A 19260-nucleotide genomic window follows, 5' to 3' on the forward strand; every position below is an offset into this window, starting at 1 on the left:
AACGTTCACCACGTGTCTAAGCCTTTTTCAGGGCTTAGACACAACAGCCACCTTCACAAAAACAGGCGGAGGGCCAGTTGGCAAGCTTCGATGCCACCTGCCAGGAAACTATACAAAGAAGCCACGCTCCTTAGGTGAGAGGCAGATGGAGCCCAACTTGACTGCTGCACGCCTCCCCGCCAATTAATCGGCAGCATAGAAGGCAAAGCTGCAGCACTTCAATCGGGGTAACAGAAAAGAGGGCAACTTTCCTCTCAGGTCGCACAGGGGCTTGATTTGTGTGCAGTTTTATTGGTCGTCAGCAGAATGCTCCTGATTTATTGGACACATAAAGCAGAAAAGGCGGGACAAGTGATGGTGTGGGCGAATAAATATAAACTTATTAACTGATTGCTGTCAATGCACGGCTAGTTTAATTGTGTGGGGAATATTGTACCTTGCAGTAAAGCGGGGAAATGAGCAAAATGCGTTCATCTAACTCCAGATGAGTGACTTTTGCCAGCAGGGTAGGTGCTAAGCATGGGTAACGTGGGCAGCTGCCCAGAGCCTCGCACTCATCCAAACAACATGGGGCGCCGCCACATCAGTACGCCACAGCAAGGCCACAAGACACGAGTCCTCTTGCCCACTGCCCATCTAATGTAGCGCTAAGTGGCACGCTGCAACTGTGCCCAAGGGAGGGGCGGGCATTCCCCAGGGCTACACTACTATGGTGTAGGGAGGCAAGACATGGGAAGGGAGGCTTCTCCTATGGTCTCCATTGCAAGGAGGCACATTCCACAGGTTTGTCCTGCAATCAGGCCGCCTGCCTTGCAGATTTTGTCCCACAATATAGTGACCCAGCAGTTTTACCTCTTTCTGATGAGAAGCAATTCTCACATCTTGAGCCCTTCATGAGCTGTAAATGAGGCGCTTTTAGGGGGATGATGTGGGTGGGGGCTGCAGCCCCAGAGGCGTCTGAACAAAACCGCTCCAGTAGTAGAATCATTTATTGAGAAGTATACAGCCTAGAATGTGTCACGTAGTATGCACTATGTCCCACATTGCCTTTCTGTCCAGGCCCTAAAAACCTTAGAACTGGCTCTGGTTGCCAGGTCTGATAAAGGAAACAGGCCTGTATAGCACCATTGTACCGGTGGCCATCAACTGAGTGACTGGCACGTAGGTTCAGCCTCTCACATGTGGCATAACAGTCACAACCTCATGGCAGCGTAGGCTGCAGAATAAGATTAAATCATCCTCTGGCATTTAATTTCGGGCTCTAAGAGCATTTAAAAGAAGCACAGGCACTCTTTTACTGGTGGGCTAGCAACGGAGCATGGAGTCTGGCTCCCATGCTATCCTCATAAGCATGTGTTATGCAATGGCGTAACAAAGGCCCTGCAGCCCCCTCGAACACAGCATTAGGCCTTTCCCAAATGTGCTATATATTATAGCACAATCCTGCCTGTTGGGTATTTTTTGTGTGCCTGAACTCCCAGAAAGAAAAGATATACTACTCTCCCGCAGCATTGGATAAACATTCCTAAGCTATTTCTTTAGTGTCACGAGTCAGCACTCTTAAAAGACAAAACAAAGGTGGATATATGGTTGTTACCACTGGCCAGTCTACTCCCCTAACCCATTCCCTGCCCCACCCCTCACTGGCCTGCCTCCCATGGATTCCACTCTCTTAGCAGAGGGCACAGAACGATTTCCGAGGTGAACACATCTGCAATTCTATGAAATCCGGGTAAATAGTTTTTATTACTCTACACATCCATTTAAGTGTCCGTTTTTTGCCCAAATCTGCTTCACCATTTTAGGTCTGTGGTTGATTGTACTAAAATTATATGAATAGTATACCTATATTGGTTTCAACCAGCCCTCTTCCCTCATTGGCCTTATATGGTTCATACATTTTAATCCCACCCACTTCATCATTCACCATGGATCAGTCAATGTATATCGATGGATGTCAACCCACAGCCTCTGTGAATCCAGGAAGGAGTGGCAGGTAATGGAGGGGGCAACGCCCCAAGGCTTAAGGTTAGAAGTATCATGGCAGTCCAAGCATCTGCATCAACGCACAGTCAAAACATGCTTTATGTTTTGTGGATTCACGGGCTATCTAGGCACATTGATAAAGTATCCTGCAATAGGGTGACCAGGCATCTCAGATTTGCCAGAACAGGACAGTTTTTCACCATCAGTCACAGAAGATTTTAGTAAATTTAGCTCATGTCCCGGTTTTAGAAGAGGGTCAACAGAATACAGAGGGAGGCACATTTTTTTTTTTTTCAGTGGATGATTATTTGGCATCCCTTAGCATGAAACAAAGTAGTGATCTCTGATCATGGTGTGCGAAAACTTGCGTATAATTCCTCATAGAGCCTAAATGTCAGTGGTTTCTCTGTTGGGAAGTGCTGTCAATTAAAACATTCTGTGAACACCGCAGGCTTCTACATTTGTAGGATGACTAGATTTTGTTTTTCAAAGTCTCTTCGCCCGAGCCTAAGAGAAGCACAGGTTTGTGGAGCCTGGCCCCTCCTGTCTCACTCCTTGAGTGTGAATCTCACACCCTGGCATGCACGTCACACGTGGCCGGTCTAAGTGGACTGAAGCCTTTAATAGAGACTTGCCACTAGAGTCCATTGTCATTCTTCAGCTGACACTTGAATACACTTGATCAGTATTGCAGACAAACATGCTGCTATTAAACTTGGAGAAAACTGAGGTAGTCAGGCAAGCGCGTAAGCAAGAAAAAGCAGTGGCTCTGTGGAAACCAGCTTGTGGGCAGAAGAAGTAGCTACAAATACATGGGGGTCTGGTTTCAGGAGCAGTGGTCTCACCTCTTGCATCTAAACACCTTGAAAGCCAGAGTGGCATCACAACTCACATCTCTTCAAAATGTATCTACGAATCTGCAAAGCCCAACGTGGAGCCCACTTCTCATGGTGATCATGGCAAAGTTTTTGCCCTCCCTGGTATATGATCTGGAAATTTATCCTGGCAAGTTTAATGATTTCTTGAATATTGCCCAGAGTAAGGTTTACCACTTCCTTTTCTGCCTGCCATACAGTTCTTCACCGGCACAAGTCAGATTGGAATTTGGCCTACAAGACCAAGCCTTGGTACAGAACTGGGCTATCCTCAAATATGCCTTTCTACTAAGACAGGTGCCCCCAAAACACACTAAAAGCACTTATCTTGGAGAAAACAGGCCTGAACACACCAGGTGACTCAAATTCATGGTCTGACAAAATTGTCTTGGCAATCAAGTAACTACAGGTAGCAGAGCAGTGGTAAAATACCTTATCACATAAATCATTTAAGCAACAAATAATTAAGCAAATCAAGCAGCTATTGTGGAGCAAGGACAAAGATAAGTTCAGGCTACGATCCCATTCATGGATGACTATTAACACGTAAAAGGCTCCAACAGCACAGCCATACCTGGCAAAAATACTAAATAAATCTCCAAAAATTAAGGTGCTGCACGTCAGATTTGGTCTACTCCCCTCATTGGATGCAGTTCCAAAATGGCTCAAACCATCAAACAACAGGAAATGTAGGCTATGTGCATACCATCAGAAAGACTTCTTACACCTTCTATGCATATGCCCTGCACTGTTACCTTGGCGGAAACTGAACCTCAAAAACATGTTTATCTCCATTGGCATTAGAACATGCTAACTAAAAAGCTATGTTATTTTGCCTCAAAGGGCTGACACCACAACACTTGGCATGCATGGCAAAATACATATTAAAAGCGGAACACCTTTTAAAGCATGCGCCTAATAACTTTGAAAGCTGATGAAGCTAGTCAGTTTACGACTAAGCAACATTGTTAGTGCTGTTTACACACTCAGCCTAAATGCAGAACTTTAAGGAAAGCACGGAGTAGGAGGGGACAGTTCATGGTATTACCCCTGTGATGAGACATGCAACCTTATTTAAGTGGGGTTCCAATAGCATCTTGGTATCAGTGCTTCAATTCTATGAGAATTATAAATCCCAGTAGGTCGTTTTTGGTTTTTCTATTTTAGTTGATAATGCGTTTATGTACGTTGCTGACTGCAATGATTTTTATTATTTATGCAAAAAAAGATTAAGCTCAGCTGAAACGTCATCTTACTGTCCAAAACGTTTTGCATGCCACGCAGTTCTTAATTTGTGCTTGTTGTTTCCGGTGCTGAGCACCGGCACTTATTTTTGAGGGGCAGGGCTTATTCATCTGTCTCAAGCATTTGCTGCGAGTAAAAGACACGTGGGAAAGAAGGAGAAAGGTAAAAACGAAAAAGCGTCACAAAGGGAGGAAGTAGAAAGCTGCTAGAGTGACCTGCAGGGGCAGGGAGTGGCTGTAAATGGATTGAAGAGCCGGAGATGGCTTCAGGACTACGCTGCCTCAGTATTCCGTGGCCGCACATTTAATTGCAGCAGCTGCATGTTTAAGAGGAGGGCTGTGGGCACCGTCACGTTTTTATTTACAAATTAAGCACTGATGCCACGGCTCCAATTGCACCCATTTGCGATGCTCATAGTTTCGTATTGTGTTGAAATTATAACTTTCCTTTTCATCCTAGGGATCCAGCAGTTGCTTTTCATCCAGTGAAAGCGCAGATGACATGCAGACAAAAAAAATCAAACAATATCTAGCCATCTCGGTTCTACATCTGCGGCCTGAAAGCCGAGCGGGAGTTGACTTGTCACAGGCCGTAGCCAGGAGCTGGCAGTCCCGCGCGCGCCATATTAGGCAAAGCGCATGAGCTTCAGCGTGAGGGCTACTGAATCACATCGGCCACTTCCGGGTTAGCGTCAGAAGCTGAAAACAAGCAACTGGGCGAGAGTCTGACCAATACTGTTCAATAAGTACAGCTTAACTGTTTCAATGAGTTCTTAAATGGGTGCTGTTTGTAGGTGCCACATGTGAATGCCATTCGTCATCGAAAGAAACATGCCAACTTCAAGCTGGTCATTCATTGGAGGGCTTTTTATAAGAAACGGAGACCTGACCCCGAGAAAAATAAAGAGAAAATGCAAGTTCTTACTGGAGAAGGGTATTACCACTTCAGCCAAATCAGTGCCAGCACTGCAATGAGGCCTGTGGCAGGCCGCCGCTGCAGTGACATCCTTGAAAGCTCATCAAAGATATCTGTAGCCTGCGGCGCAGCACCTGGCAAGGCCGCAGTACGATGTACGGCTGTAAATAACAGGAGACTTGCACAGTGTTACAGAGGGAGTCCTGAGTGACCAGGAGGGACCACTCTGAATGTTATATATAGCCTCGAGTTGCGAGGTGCGTTTCATTGTATCGTGGCACTCTGCAATATCCCTGGCCAACATTTCTGTGAGATCTGTGCCAGCGCTGCAATGACACCCGAGACAGCAGTGCAGTGAGACCCGAGCTCGCACCGCAGTAACATCTGTGCCCGAAATACGGCGGCATCCTTGCCAGCAATATAATTGGATCGAATGCTGCAGTAATTTTACAGCACCGCGGTGACATGCGTCGGCACAGTCCAACAACATCGCTGCCAGTACTGCATGTGCATCGATGCGAAGCTACCTCAGAGCGATTTCGGTCCCAGCACTTCATGCCAACAAATCATCAAATGCATTGCAAACCCACCAATGACATCCGTAGAACGCTGCAACGGGGTCTGTGCCAGCACTGCAGTGAGATTACTGCCAGCAATGCAGCAAATTGCAGCAAATCAATAATATCCGTGTGAATGCAGCACTGGTATCCATGCCAGCCCAGCACTGCTACAAAATCGCGACCAGCACTGCAATGACACTTATACGACTCGTGCCAACAACGCAGCAAGATATGCGCAAACAAAGGAATGACGTCTGTGGAAACACTGCAGTAATGTCCATACCAGCACTGCAAAAATATGTGCAGCTTTGCAGTGCCATTTGTGTCAGCATTTCCGTGTCATTTGTACCGGCGTTGACGCAGCCTTGTGGCAGCCAAGCATCAAGCAAATCAGTGGTATTTGCATCTGGGATGCGGGGCAGGTTCTTTGCCAGCATTGCATAGACATCCGTGGAAACACTGCAGCGGCATCCGTGCAGAGCTGCAGCGGGATCCATGCTCGCACTTCAAGAGCTCAAGTCTGGTGCTGGAATGATGTCCACAACAACAATGTAACTAAGCCCATTGCAGCACTGCAATGAGACAAATGGTAACGCTGCACTCCGACGAATGCAGCACTGCAGTGAGCTGAATGTACCTGGGTTACTGGGTTTGCAAGCGCAGTCCTGCTGTAAATCTGGAAGTTTGTTACTAGGTCGATAGCTCGAAAGTTAGGAAGGGACCGGACATTGTCGCACACCTGTGCCCTGCCTGGCTAATGTAGCTGGTAAAACAGCTCCGCGAGAACTGGATTAGGACGTTCGATGAAGCGCTATATTTGTGATCTGCAGATAGGCCACTTTCCCGAAAAGCCGACTCAGCCGTTCAGGCTTCTGAGGTCGATAAATTAAGTACCACTGAGTTGAGCAAGATTAAGTATTCAAAGCTCCAAGAAACGTTGTCCAACAAAGATTCAACGCAGTGACCCGCATGCTACACATAGATCGCTGCAGCGGGTGCTTATGCCAGGCAACTATTTGAATTCGTCTTTTTCACCTGCTGAGAGTAAACGGTAAAATTCTTGCATTTCGGTTAATTTTCTCCATCTCAATATTAGTACAGTGCAGCTAAAATATTCTTTTTGTCAGTATATCCAGACGAGAAACTGCTGTCAACTTCCTAGTTGTAGTTTGATATGACTCTCTGGTTCGATGCAAATACACAACCTTGCCATTCTAAAGTTAGGTGTATTTTGAAACACTAGAAAACTTGGCGTTTGCCCCAAATTATTTATCATTTCCAAGTGTGTGTGGGGAAGAGGGCTGGGCGGGTTGATTTATACACATGCTTGCTAAGGAAAAATGGAGGCCACATTTAACAGGCATTTACAATTTTAGTTTAGTGCAAATGGGGGCTGGTATGAGACATTGAAATGCCACAGGACTGACTGTGGGATGGAATACGAGAAGTAAGCATTCGTGTGAGACTTGTTATTCTTTGGCAGCAAGATTTGTAAAGCCATAGAAAAGAAAGTCAGAAATCTGATCTCCTGGGACTATGTTTATGTTTGGGTGAGATGTGTGTCTTTTTAGAGAAGAATATCATCCTCCTCCTCAGTTGATGATTTATCAGGGGTGGCTCCTCCATATGGGCGGAGGAGCGTCGCCTCCTCCACCCCCTTCCCCAGAGGCACCTGCAACCCTTTTCCAAAAAAACGATAATGATTGCTTTTTTGGGGGGAAAGGAGCGGGGCCACGGGGTAACAAACTAAGAGGGGGAGCACTCTCCCTCAGAGCGCATGTGTGTTTGGCCGGCTGTCTAGGGCCAGCCAAACACACACGCGCACAGGGCTCTCTCCAGCCCAGCAACACAGTTGCTGGACTGGAGAGAGCCTGCACAGGCTCCCAGTCTGCCTGGGAGCGCCATCCCAGCCAATCCTGATGCTGCCTTGAGCAGCATGAGGATTGGGCGTAGGGCAGGCTGGGAACCTGTTTCCTGCATGCAGCAAGACAGGAGGAGGCAGAGGATCGGTGCAGCGCGGGAGCGCAGGTAAGTGGTTTTATTTTTAATGATTATTTTTTATTTAATTCTTCTCCCCCTGCGCGCTCCACCCTGCCCCTTTTAGTCAGCGCAAGCCGCAACTGTGATTTATTGGAGTATTCTAATGCATTAAGTTTACCCATGCACATGTTCCCCATGTGAAATATCCTGCATGCATGGGTACCACACAAAAGTGCTGTAGCACATATGCTTTGTATGTTTTTTCTATGAGGGGAAAAATGCACTTACTCCTATTTCTGACATGAGCAAACGTGTGTGTTTTACTAAAGGTTGAAAACGCCACCTACAATGGATATGGGAATATCCACAAGTTTATAGGTGTTCACTTGCATTTGCACTGTGTCACGCCCTGATACACCCACATCCCGCCCCTAAAACTAAGCTTGTGACTGCAACACTTTTGCTGTACCTTGCTGTTGGATCTTCTAAATTCTGGCGCGTGACTGTGAGGCCTCGTCAAACGTTAGTCAATGAATCAAGTGTGGAAGGTTTACACTTGCAAAGTGCTTTTGGCACCTGTAGGCTATAAGTAGGAATCCACAATGCACTGTGGGTTGAGACCACTGTGTTTGACCAATCACCAGTCTATATCTGGGATAGATTCACACCTTCGTACCCAGTCATATGTAGCAGCTTTCCACCAAGACTGGCTGAGTTATCAATACAAAGACACTGGAATCTGAAACAAAGGCATCAAGTCTCCAACAGAGTCTGGGATGTGGAACAAGCACCGTGCTCCTTAAACTGGTCAGCGACACAGTGCTATTTAGGTCTGTATCTTTTACAGACAAGCTTGCATTTACAATAATTCAACCACACTGCCATTGTTATACTGCACATTCACTAGCTCGTTGTAGTGAAGTAGTACAGCTTATTCTGCAACACCTTCGCTGTTCCCCAACATCAGCCTCGCAAACCATTAATGAAACCGACACTGCACCCGAGTTGGAGGAGACCTCTCTTTTCTAGGGCTATCAATACCCCTATGAGCATAAGCACCCCAGCCTCCAGGGCCATCACGAGGGAAGCAGGCATTGCTCTTTGCCCCTGGCACCACTGTTTTCGGGGCCTGGACAGACAGACCTCTTTTTTTTGTGCACCTCGTTAAAAACAAAAAACAAAAAGAGTTTGTCGAGACAACAGTAGCATATGGCTCCGCCTAGCGGTGGCGTGATGTTGTTACCTTAATGATCATGAATATATCTCCAAAGCAGGCTAGACATGCTTTTCTGAGATAGGCATATAGCCTGCTTTTGTGCTGTATTGTTTGTACTAGCTGGCTCCATATTCTGATTTTGCCTCAATATGTGCCCCGGGTCATTCTTTTTAATTTGAAGAGGTGCTTAGGAGACCTGAGAGGTCGTAAAATGGCTTTGTGTCCCTGGCCCCCCAAAATCGCATGACAGGCCTGTCTACTTTTCTACCCAACGTTCTTCCTCTCCTGTACCCAATACTTGCCTCCAACTGCGCCCAAGGGACCGTCTTATTCAGAAAGTTGTTTTCATGGCACCCACCTCACAGTAAACACGGTTAACCAGTGAGTCTTGGTAACCAATGGTGAACAACAGTTTCTCCTCTCATTCATATTAAACGTGTGAAGCATGGTTTTTCACCGAATTTTGGTATTGCAACATTTCTTGGCAGCGTCATTCTGTATACAATAGTGGAGTGATACATTAATGTCATGCAAACCCCACTTCTGTCTATTTACAGACAGAAAGAGGGTAAGGCCAGGTGGTACATAGCTCCCATCCTATGCCATTTGGAACACGTGGTAAAAGCCCGAGTTCCTGCCCTGTCGCGACAAACTGCCACTCAATCTTAGGACTTGTTTCACCTACTGACAGGCAGTTAACGTCCGTTGAAGGAGAGCCTGAAAGGCTATAATATTTACCCATACTGATGCAAGCAAGTCAGTCGATTAATCATTAAAGATTAGTTCCTTCCATTGCCATTAGTGCATTTTGGAGTTAGAGAGATATAGTGGAACATGTTAATTCACCTACGAAATCTGCTCTATTATGTCACCGCGCACACAGCCACAAAAGTGTATGTTGTCATTTGCGATGGAGAGCTGGTGTCCTCTGTAGTCCTCAAGGCTGGTTTTCAGCATTCGAGTCGAGGCAGTGACTTCATATCCCTACTTTTTCATGGATGCCTGGTAGGGAGGTTATCCCTGCGCTCATGCACTTAGCGCAGCACTGCTTTGTTCCTGTCCCTCTTCAGGACCAGTAGCTGTCTGCGCTGCTCGTGCCCCTAGGTTGCTTCACTCTTAGACAGAAAGCCCACGTGAGGCGACGAGGATGCCGGGAGCGATACTTAAGGACAGACTTCATACCCACTGCTTTCATTGGCATTTGGTTTGAAGCCGGTAGAGCTTTTAATGGACTTCTCATTCAGTGTAATAAGTAGGTCACAGTTCTTTTGGGCATTTACTGTGCAAGCAAGGGAACATCTGCCTCGAGAAGCCGGTTATGTTATTCACTGTATGTCACTCTGGATAGTTACATCTATCTAAGAGGCCATCCCAGTGCTAGCTTTGTTCTGCTTTATGTGAAGATTTCCATGGCCACTTACCTCCAAATAGATAACTTTACTTCTGTGAAGCATCAATGGAGTAAAGTGCAGTTTAATAGGTTGTGTCCTATCACTGTGTTTTCCGTAAGAGCCGCTGGGAGGTCCGGCAAACAGAAAAATGTCTTGACTTGTAGTAGAGCTATAGACATATGGCTGCCATGTAATAGTATGACTTCCCATTGCTCAGAACTACACCATAAATGCTGTAAGGTGCCCGACTGAAAAAAAAATGTCCCTTCTCTCTGGTATATGCAGATGTTACCCAGATCTATCTGAAGGTATTATCAACTCAAGACATCAGCATACTCAAGTCATGTTTGCAGATGATTCGAGACTGGATGGCAGAAAATGTACTGAAACTAAGCCATAAGAAAACTGAAGATCTTTTAATCACATGAGAACGTACATCAGAAATTCCAGCTGAACAGCTTTTGGCAATTAGCAATAACAAAATCAATCTCTACAACTAAGTAAATGAAATCATCAGGCAAATGGATTAATTCCCCTCTTACAACTGCCTCCAGTGTGGAGCATGCAGCTTCTACAGCCAGAGAAACTCTGTTAGTCGTCAAAAAACATATACCATTTCTTCACCAAAATGACATTTGCTAGGTCATTCAATCTTTGGTCTCATCTAGAGTGGATTATGGCAAGTCCATCCTAGCTAGTCTACCTGCGCACTCCTTTGCCCCAGTCAAAGCTGTTATACACTTTGCTGCAGACATTTATCAGGCATCTAGAAGGGCGAGCATATAACCCCAATCTCCAGAAACCTAAACTGGCTTCCCCATAAGGCCAGAATAAAATTCAGACAGTTTTGTAACACAAATAAAACACTGCTTCCCAACAAATCTGACTATCTGAGATCAACACTCAGAAGATCTGGCAACAAACGCAAATTAAAAAGCTTACAACATTTTACACTTGTATCCAGGAAATTAAAAACTCAAACAGCAGCCACATTGATGTGGAACTCGATCCTGGTGAAACTGCAACAGTCTCAATCTCAACTCAATTGTTTGTTAAAGATTAAAAACGTTCCTCTTTGAAAGCCGCTTAAACCAGTGATCCTCATTTACTATAACATAACAGAATCTCCACTGAACTTTTTCTCTCGGAGTCACTTTCACTTTAACATTTCTTCCTGTCCTTTCCCTTTTTTACCTCCAATGACATTGATTCGCCTACTTCTATAATTATGCCTTACACTTTATGCAGAATTTCCAAACCGTCCTTCCCATTCTTGGTTTCCACTTTGACCTTGGTTTGCCCCAGCTTCCTCTTCTCCCTAAGTCCATCGATCACTCTCATTCTTTCTCAACTTCTTGCCTCATCATGAGCACGTCACGGAACCAACCAAACTCAACTTTACTCTGTTTACATTTGTTCTATGAACAGCACGTTGATATCCCAGATTCAGTGCACGCTACAAGAATATAAAAATAAAATCAGTGTCATGGGTTGGTGCCTCGCTCCTGGTCAGCTTAGACATTTCACACATGTCGTTCACAAAGGCCGTCCTCTGCGCCACACTGCCCTTTAGGTCCTGTGAAGAACGCGTTCATGTTGTGCAGCAGTCTGTTTTTGCCAGTGTCCCTAGCCTCAGCATTCCCTTCCCACTATATTTACATTAAGGCATGATTTCTGAGGTGTTTGTAATGGCTGACCATATTGGATAGTAGCAGTAAATAGTATATTCAGTTCTCACCATTACAAAAATATCAAAATTGATATGATTAACACACTTCTTAGCTATGTATAACACAATATCTCATAAATGAAATACAGAGTTATTCTGAAAACTCCTGAGAAACTCCATGATCCACGCCAGGTTCTACAATTTTATAACTCGCTCATTATCTAGGGCACTCAGAATTATGGGTCAGGTCATCTTCTTATTCTCACTCCTTTACTTTTTGAGGGAAGTCCTTCACCAGCTCCTCCCTAAGAAGAAAAAAAGAATTATGGAAACATCCTCAGTACTAAGTGGCAAATTATGGTGAATCGTTATTATTAATCTTGTTGCTGGAGAACATTGTATCTTTCTTTGTCAATCATAACCTTCACCGTTCCACAATTCCCTGCCATATTATGATGTGTATTTATAGATAACTTCTGTGCTAACGGGGTGATGCAAGGGATAGCATGTCTGAGTGTGTCTTTGAGCTAGTTGTGTGAAGTGCATCACTGGTGGTAGCACTCACTTTCATTGAGGGTGGTGCTCTGGACTGGATCTGTTCAACGCTGCTCTGTTGTTTGGAGAGGAACAAAAAAGCCTAATGTTTTCAAAAAGTCACATAAGAAGTTTAGTAGATTGGGTTTCAAAGCACGTGATGTACGAATTGTTCATATTGTTTGTAAGGTGCAAGTGACTTTTCCTCCACTTGATACACGTCCTAATGTATTACTGATGGTGGATGTAAGCGGGTAGGTGGTGATGAAGAATGAGGAGAGGGCTTTGTACCTATGGAAGAGGCGGCACTGGCATTATGTTGAGCTGACATATACTTTTGCCCATCTTTATGGGCGGTGCCAGTGAGGATTTGCAGTTGCCATAGGCTGTTGGGACACATATTTGTTGTGGAAGTGCGGGACACTTACATTTTGAACAGATTACATACAAAGAGTAAACACTTAAATTGTAGACTCTTAGAAACAAATAAGTTGAGTGGTTATTCAGTTTTGGGTTCCGGGAAAGGCACCTTTTTTGTTTGGAACAACTGCATCTTCCAGAATGAGAGCGACTGCAAGTGAAAAAGTGTTGTAGTAATTAGTTGTAAATCACAAAAAACTTTTAATGTATGTTTTTCCTCCCAAAGATACCACATCTTTAAAAAAAAAAAAAGTAAGCGTCTGGGAAGTCTCATGGTGCAAAAAAATGTGTTCGGATTATCTATTTATCAAAATAGAAAAGAAGTTCAGTTAGAAACTGATTCGAGTGTCTCTTTAAAGATCTACCGCATACAGTCGAGTCTCTCCCATTGGTGGCTCAGTGCACGCTATGGTGGCTTCAATGTACACGCTGTTATGGTGCCCAGCAGTTCAGTCCCCTAGGCATTAATGTTTTGTTAGTTACTTATTCCTCTGTTGCCCAGCAACAACTTATACGACATAAAGACGATCCTGGAAAGAATTAGTTTAATAGCTGGAGAGTGCATTGCAGTACCATGAAGTCGATTTCAAGTTTGTCTTAACTATTAGTTAAATGGCATTCAAATCCAAATTCGTTGAAGGTGATTTACGAACCTATAGCTAATCAATTTATATTTACCCCAACTGAGACCTCGATCTGAAAGATTTTTTCATAGTTATCTGAATTTATGTAATGGCCCTTTCTGAAATATTATCAAGAGCACAGGAAGTCGTACGTACAGTAGTGGGTCTGTTTATGATTAACGTATTCATTATTTAGTCTGGTGACCAGGGACAGGCAGAAAACATTGTGGGTGTGTTTTTTCTTTGCCCTTGAGGCACCTCACCGGGACCTTAGAGGAGAAACCTGTTCTGTTTTCCTTCCTTGTTGTCTGCCAGACGTGTGAGTACCTGCGTAGCTCGCTCAGGGTGCAGTATTGCAGGGGCAGTTCTGAAGTTTGCTCTTGAAGTTTTTGGACCTGCAGAGACTGGTTATTGATGTGACTTCTGGGGCTCTCGTGCTGCCACCCCTCATTACAACTCCTAACCGTAAGCAGAGTAACTCGAGGGAGTAGAGAACCTGTGTGGCTGTTACAGATCCACACCCGTTGCAACATTTCTCAGCCTTTGACAGCACAGGAAGACAGCAAGGAGCCATGATTGCTGTGTGGATGTTTTTCTCTCTCGTGGTAGGTTGCCGTTTTGTGTTTTAATGGCATATGCTTATAACTGCTAGCAGTTGCACTTTGATGCCAAGGTTGTCAGTATGGTCAATTCCTGTAGCACCGTTTTGTGACCTGTGCGTATGACTTGTCAGCCATTTTAGTACAATGTTTCACAGATAACTTCTTTAGAACTGTTTTGTCTTCAATAATTTCCAGTGCTGGTTAGACTACGAGTAATGTATATTTGGTTGACAATTCCTGCATCTCCTGGAGTGTGGTGTGTCCTAGCTGTAAGTGGCGAGAAGATAGTACTTAACAGGTGCTGAGACAAGGTGGTTATAAAAAGCTCCTCTGTAGGATACTTTAGCCCAATAGCAACATTTTCCAGAAGGGAATGGAACGCTGTTTACCAAGAGAGAAAGAAACACCTTCAGCTAGTTGTGCATGCAAGGTCTATCAATAAAAAACTACATAGAAACAATCCGATGCAACTGCATAATGGCCGCTAGGGTGACCAGAGATCTTTGAAATCCCTCATTCTTTGACAAGACAGCTATCTCGACTGTATCTATTTTACCTGTCTTCTCGGAAACGCGGAATGCCACTGGAACTCTGGATGGAACTGAAAAAGAAAATGGGTTATGCATGTACCTGTGTGGGTCTGGAGATGTGCTAGCTGTCTATCATTTGGAATTGTTGGCTGTAATTTGAGATGTCAAGAAGATGTGTGATGTTATGGCTTGCGTTTGTATTGCACAGGTCTGTTAGCATGCCCACTAGTGTAAAGCAGGGAGGTTATTTACTGTGTGAGACAAGGCTTGTTAATGGACGATGAAAATTGTGGCTCATTTCGATGTTTGCGTATACCAGTTTTTGATGGATTAACATTACTTCTGGTTTAAGTAATGTACAGTAGTAAGCCTCTGGATAATAAACATAATTTGATGGAAGTTAATTTCTTAATGTGCAATCTTTATGCATCATTTCCCAGCATCTTGCCATCAAACTGTATATCGGCTTTTGGTGAGTACAGAAGGAGTGGGGATCCAGTTAAATGGAACGCCAAGTCATATAAATACAGGAATGGGCCCAAGATTTGGAATTCTTTTTAGTATCAGATGTAACTTGTCTCATCTTAATATTTTCCTAGAATGCTGCATTTAATTGGGTGTAATGGCATGCTGGCTATGCCTTCATTTGGTTTGCTAGTGGGAAGGCATCCGAAGGCACCTGTTCCTTGAGAAGATTTTTTTTACTAACATGTGTGGAGATATGCCTCTCTCAACATTTGAAAAAGAATACTTTCACCTTTGTCAAGTTTTCGTTTTTTTCCCAGTCAAGCGTATGCTTTCAGTTGAAATATGTTGAGAGGTAGGCATCAAACTATGATTGTAACTAGGACTAAAGCATATAGGCGGCTAGAAAGCCAATGGCCAATGGAGCTGCGGGTGATGAGTGCGTGTACATGAGAACGAAGGTAATCAGAGAAGATGTAGTAATCCATATGTCAACATGCAGAAGGCAGAGATGCTGTCAAATGAGTAAAACGATGACAAACACGCTGCAGTGGGACTTGGTGACATTATATAACAAGCTGGCTGGGGGTGGTAGTCCGCGTGTTTTTAAATGACGCCTGTTTCTAAACTGTACCCAGAGGTTATTCCACACACATACATTTAATAGACCTTGCTGTGGGAAGGACACGGAAATTAGTGTCTGAGTTTGCGTTTTTCTGCTAAAGATGAATGTTTGGTTTTGACAGATTAGAGCTGTGATTATGCCACTGAATCCAAACCAGGTCTGCAAACACCATGTGAAGATGCTTTTGGTCTTTTTGTTAACTGTAAAGCACAATCATACTCTCCGGGTTATGAGTAGAGATATAAAAAATCATAAATAGAAAATACTTCTAAATGCTAGAAATAGAATCCACTGACAACGGTTATTGACAAAAGCGCTCATAAGCACTGGCCAGTGAAACTGGATCTTAGCATTAGTTTCAGCAACACAGTTTTTTCTAAAGCGAATCTAACAAAATGTCGACCGTTTTTTATCAAATTTCAACTATTTGTTTAATTTCACAAAGTCAGTCATTGTTGTGTTCATGACTGGAGTATTGAATTTATCCAGAATTGGTCATTAATGTGTTATGTCCCTTACAAGCAGTGTAAAAATGTGCACAGACGGTAAATAACTTGTAGCATTTCACGTAGGAGCTCAAAGCGTGGATAGAAACAACGCAATGCAAACTGCCATAGAAATGGGAAGGTTCAGTTCAATAATGAATTGATAAGCACCTGATGACGGCAACACCCCGTGATCTGTGGGCATTGAGTTAATTTGAGGTGCTGTGTTTGTAGGGTGCAGATAGGAGCATTCCCTCATTCCACAATTGACTACATCCTGGATAGAGCAGCCCTGGCTTCAAAGGAAAGAAAACGATTTCTGAAAAGACCATTGCCTTGGAAAGGCAGTTGAGTTTATGGAAGTGGCTTATTGTCAGGTTTACCAGAGAGATCGGTGTCATTCGGGACCCGATATTCCTGTTTATTGGTATAGACCACTGGAATCTAGAACTTTAGTGTACTTAGTTCGTTTGATAGAAACACGAACTAAACCCCCAAGAACGTACTGGCTTATTGAAGAAAGCCCAGGACAGGAACATTGTGCCCATAGTGGTGAAGAGTCATCTAGTAACCTTACACTAGTGCTCGGGCTTGATTTGTTGCCCACTCTTCACTTCCTGGCCATACTTTGCACCAGATATCTGAGGATACTATCCACGTGGCAATGGCCTGAATGAGGCAGCTGATAAACGGCTACATACATTGGGGCCGGTCCACAGAAATATGAATCAGTGCAGGAAGTAGTATTACAGGAACACTCTTTTACGTACTCTTACATGCCTTCGTGAATGGGGCCCAAAACGTGCAACTCCGTATAAGAAAGAGTGCAGTGAAGCTCAGTCCTTCCTATGTGTAACATTTTTGTTTATGAATATTCCCGGAATATTCTAGTTTTAGATGTCTTGGGGCTAATTCACATAAGTAAGTAAGAGTGTGTAAAAGAACACCTTAGCAATACTACTTTACGTACTCTAAAAAACCTTTGTGAATAGGCCCCATTAGTAGTGTAATTAAGACACGTGTGCTTCCTGGATTGTTGGCTCAGAAGGCACTGTAACCGATTGTACACTTCTGCTCATGACCTGTGTGCACAAACCAGGAATCTTATATATTTTGATTATTTCTGTTTGCACATATCTCTATTTGAAAATTCAGTCATTAGCCATTGTCCAGAGAAAACTAAAATGACAGTTTGTTTTTTACTGAAAACGAATTGTTCTATACTGTGGTAGGAGTGAATTTGGAGACTACAAAGATTTGCCCATTAATCTTTTAGCACAGATTAAAGCAGGAATCCTCCAAACCTTTGCAAGAGGCAATCTACCTCTCAAATGGTGTCATACTTCAAAATATTAACACCCCCAACATAAGTGGTGGTGTGGATATTACTTGGAGTGTAAAGAACATGTGCATGGATTATTGTAATACCTTCCTGCAAGGTGCAGGTGAACTGTTCATCGAAGTCTCCTCATTCATGCTTTATGTGAATTTCAGGAAATGTGCTGTCAATTCAACATCACAGAATTCCAGATACTTTTCACCTGCAAGGCAATGGTTTCAGCAGAAATAACTCACACAGACTGCAAAAGGTCACCCTGCTACTTACACTGTATGACGTGCAGCTTTAAATGCTGGTGTGGTTGAAATAGAATGCAATAGCTTGTGTGGGTAGCTCAGCCTTTCCAAGTACTAACGGAGCGAAAATGTTCTGTAATTAATTGCACTTTAAAACTTTAGCATTATGCATAATAATTCCATCTCGAGTACCTCTTTAAGATTGAAATGCACCCTGGCAGTGAAAGGTTTTTCCATGACGCCACTTGTGTCACATAAGCGGACTATGTGTTGGACCCCGTGCATCACACCCAACATCTTATACTACTTCAGACACATTTTAACTACACATTCTTCCATCCAGACATATAGGCAGGGCCACTGGAATTATGCCGCAGGGGAGGGCCATATTATGCTGCAAGGTTGAGTAACTTTTGCAGCAAGAAAAAGTAAATAATGCGGCATAATGCAGCACATTTTATGATAGTATTACTTCATAATTTTGTCATTTTAAACTTGTTAACACTGTCTGGGCATTGCTTGCACCTCATTAGTACCAGTTTAATATCCAAATATAGCAATAAACAACAGACAGGAGACCAGGTAATCTTTGCAAAGGGCCTTCCACTGTGCAGGAACAACAGTTGCTGTGTTTTTAGTAACTTTTGTACTGTTTGAGCTAGGATCTGCAGATTATACAGCAGATGATGGATTATGTGGCAAATGCAGCAAATCTATAATTATGCAAAATTTGCCGCACAATCGCATAATTCCAGTGGTCCTGCATACAGGCAGTGCTTTTAATGGAAACACATAAGTGCTGGTACTCACTAGCAACAGTGCCTGTTTACTTCTGAGAAATGTTGATACTCTCCCATTTAATGTATTGCAGCAATGCTGAGAAGTGCAGGTACTTTCCCTTTTACATTAAAGAAGTGCAGGTACTCAATACATTTTCATTTGAAGCACTGCATACAGGCCTGGAAATTTAGAGCGCTAAGGAGCCACACTAGTGATATTTGTGTGTTATACAAATGCGAGATCACATAAGTGACTTTTTACCATGTGACAAGAGCATTTATTGACAAAGCATAGAGGTGTTCTAGCTGACATCAATGGCTCGCTAAAGAACTGTTACAATTCCAACACAAGTGAAATGCGTGCAAATCGTACCATTGCTAATGAAGTTCTCTTTGTACTTGGAGTTCACACAAACTTTTTGATCTATTTCACAACTTCCATAACTGTCCAAATAACTGGACCTTGTTGTTTTTAAGCAGCTCATAAAGGAAACAATGGTCCCTTATGGGGGAAGTATCAACCTCAACTTCCTCTGAAAATAGTAAAAAACCATCAAATAATTGGTTTTCCCAGAAACAACACAGTTTTATTCAATTATACATCATAAAAATCACACAAAGAAAAAAAATCATTTGGCTTTGATCAAAGCATTCAAAGATGAAAAGGTGCTCCTAAATGACGCTGCAGTGCAGTGAAAATGAGGTAAGTGAGAATAAAGTGTGCTAGTGCTATACAGTGTATGGACATGAATAGTGACTGATTAAAGATGCAGTGGTTTGTTATA

At 43.5% G+C, this 19260-nt stretch overlaps 1 protein-coding gene across 4 annotated transcripts in view; it reads left to right on the forward strand.

The window, feature by feature from the left end:
- PALM2AKAP2 (PALM2 and AKAP2 fusion) overlaps positions 1–19260 on the forward strand; it is a 735219-nt gene that overhangs the window by 586909 nt on the left and 129050 nt on the right. The window contains exon 1 of one of the 4 annotated variants that reach the window (XM_069238559.1): positions 13764–14019. The exons of the other annotated variants lie outside the window; for them this stretch is intronic. Within the exon in view, the coding sequence (XP_069094660.1) occupies positions 13987–14019 (33 nt within the window). The 5' untranslated portion in view covers positions 13764–13986. Of the gene's footprint in view, positions 1–13763; positions 14020–19260 lie in introns of those variants that run through there. 4 annotated transcript variants of the gene reach the window in all.

Source organism: Pleurodeles waltl, chromosome 1_2 (genome assembly GCF_031143425.1).
Source record: "Pleurodeles waltl isolate 20211129_DDA chromosome 1_2, aPleWal1.hap1.20221129, whole genome shotgun sequence".
NCBI lineage: Eukaryota > Metazoa > Chordata > Amphibia > Caudata > Salamandridae > Pleurodeles > Pleurodeles waltl.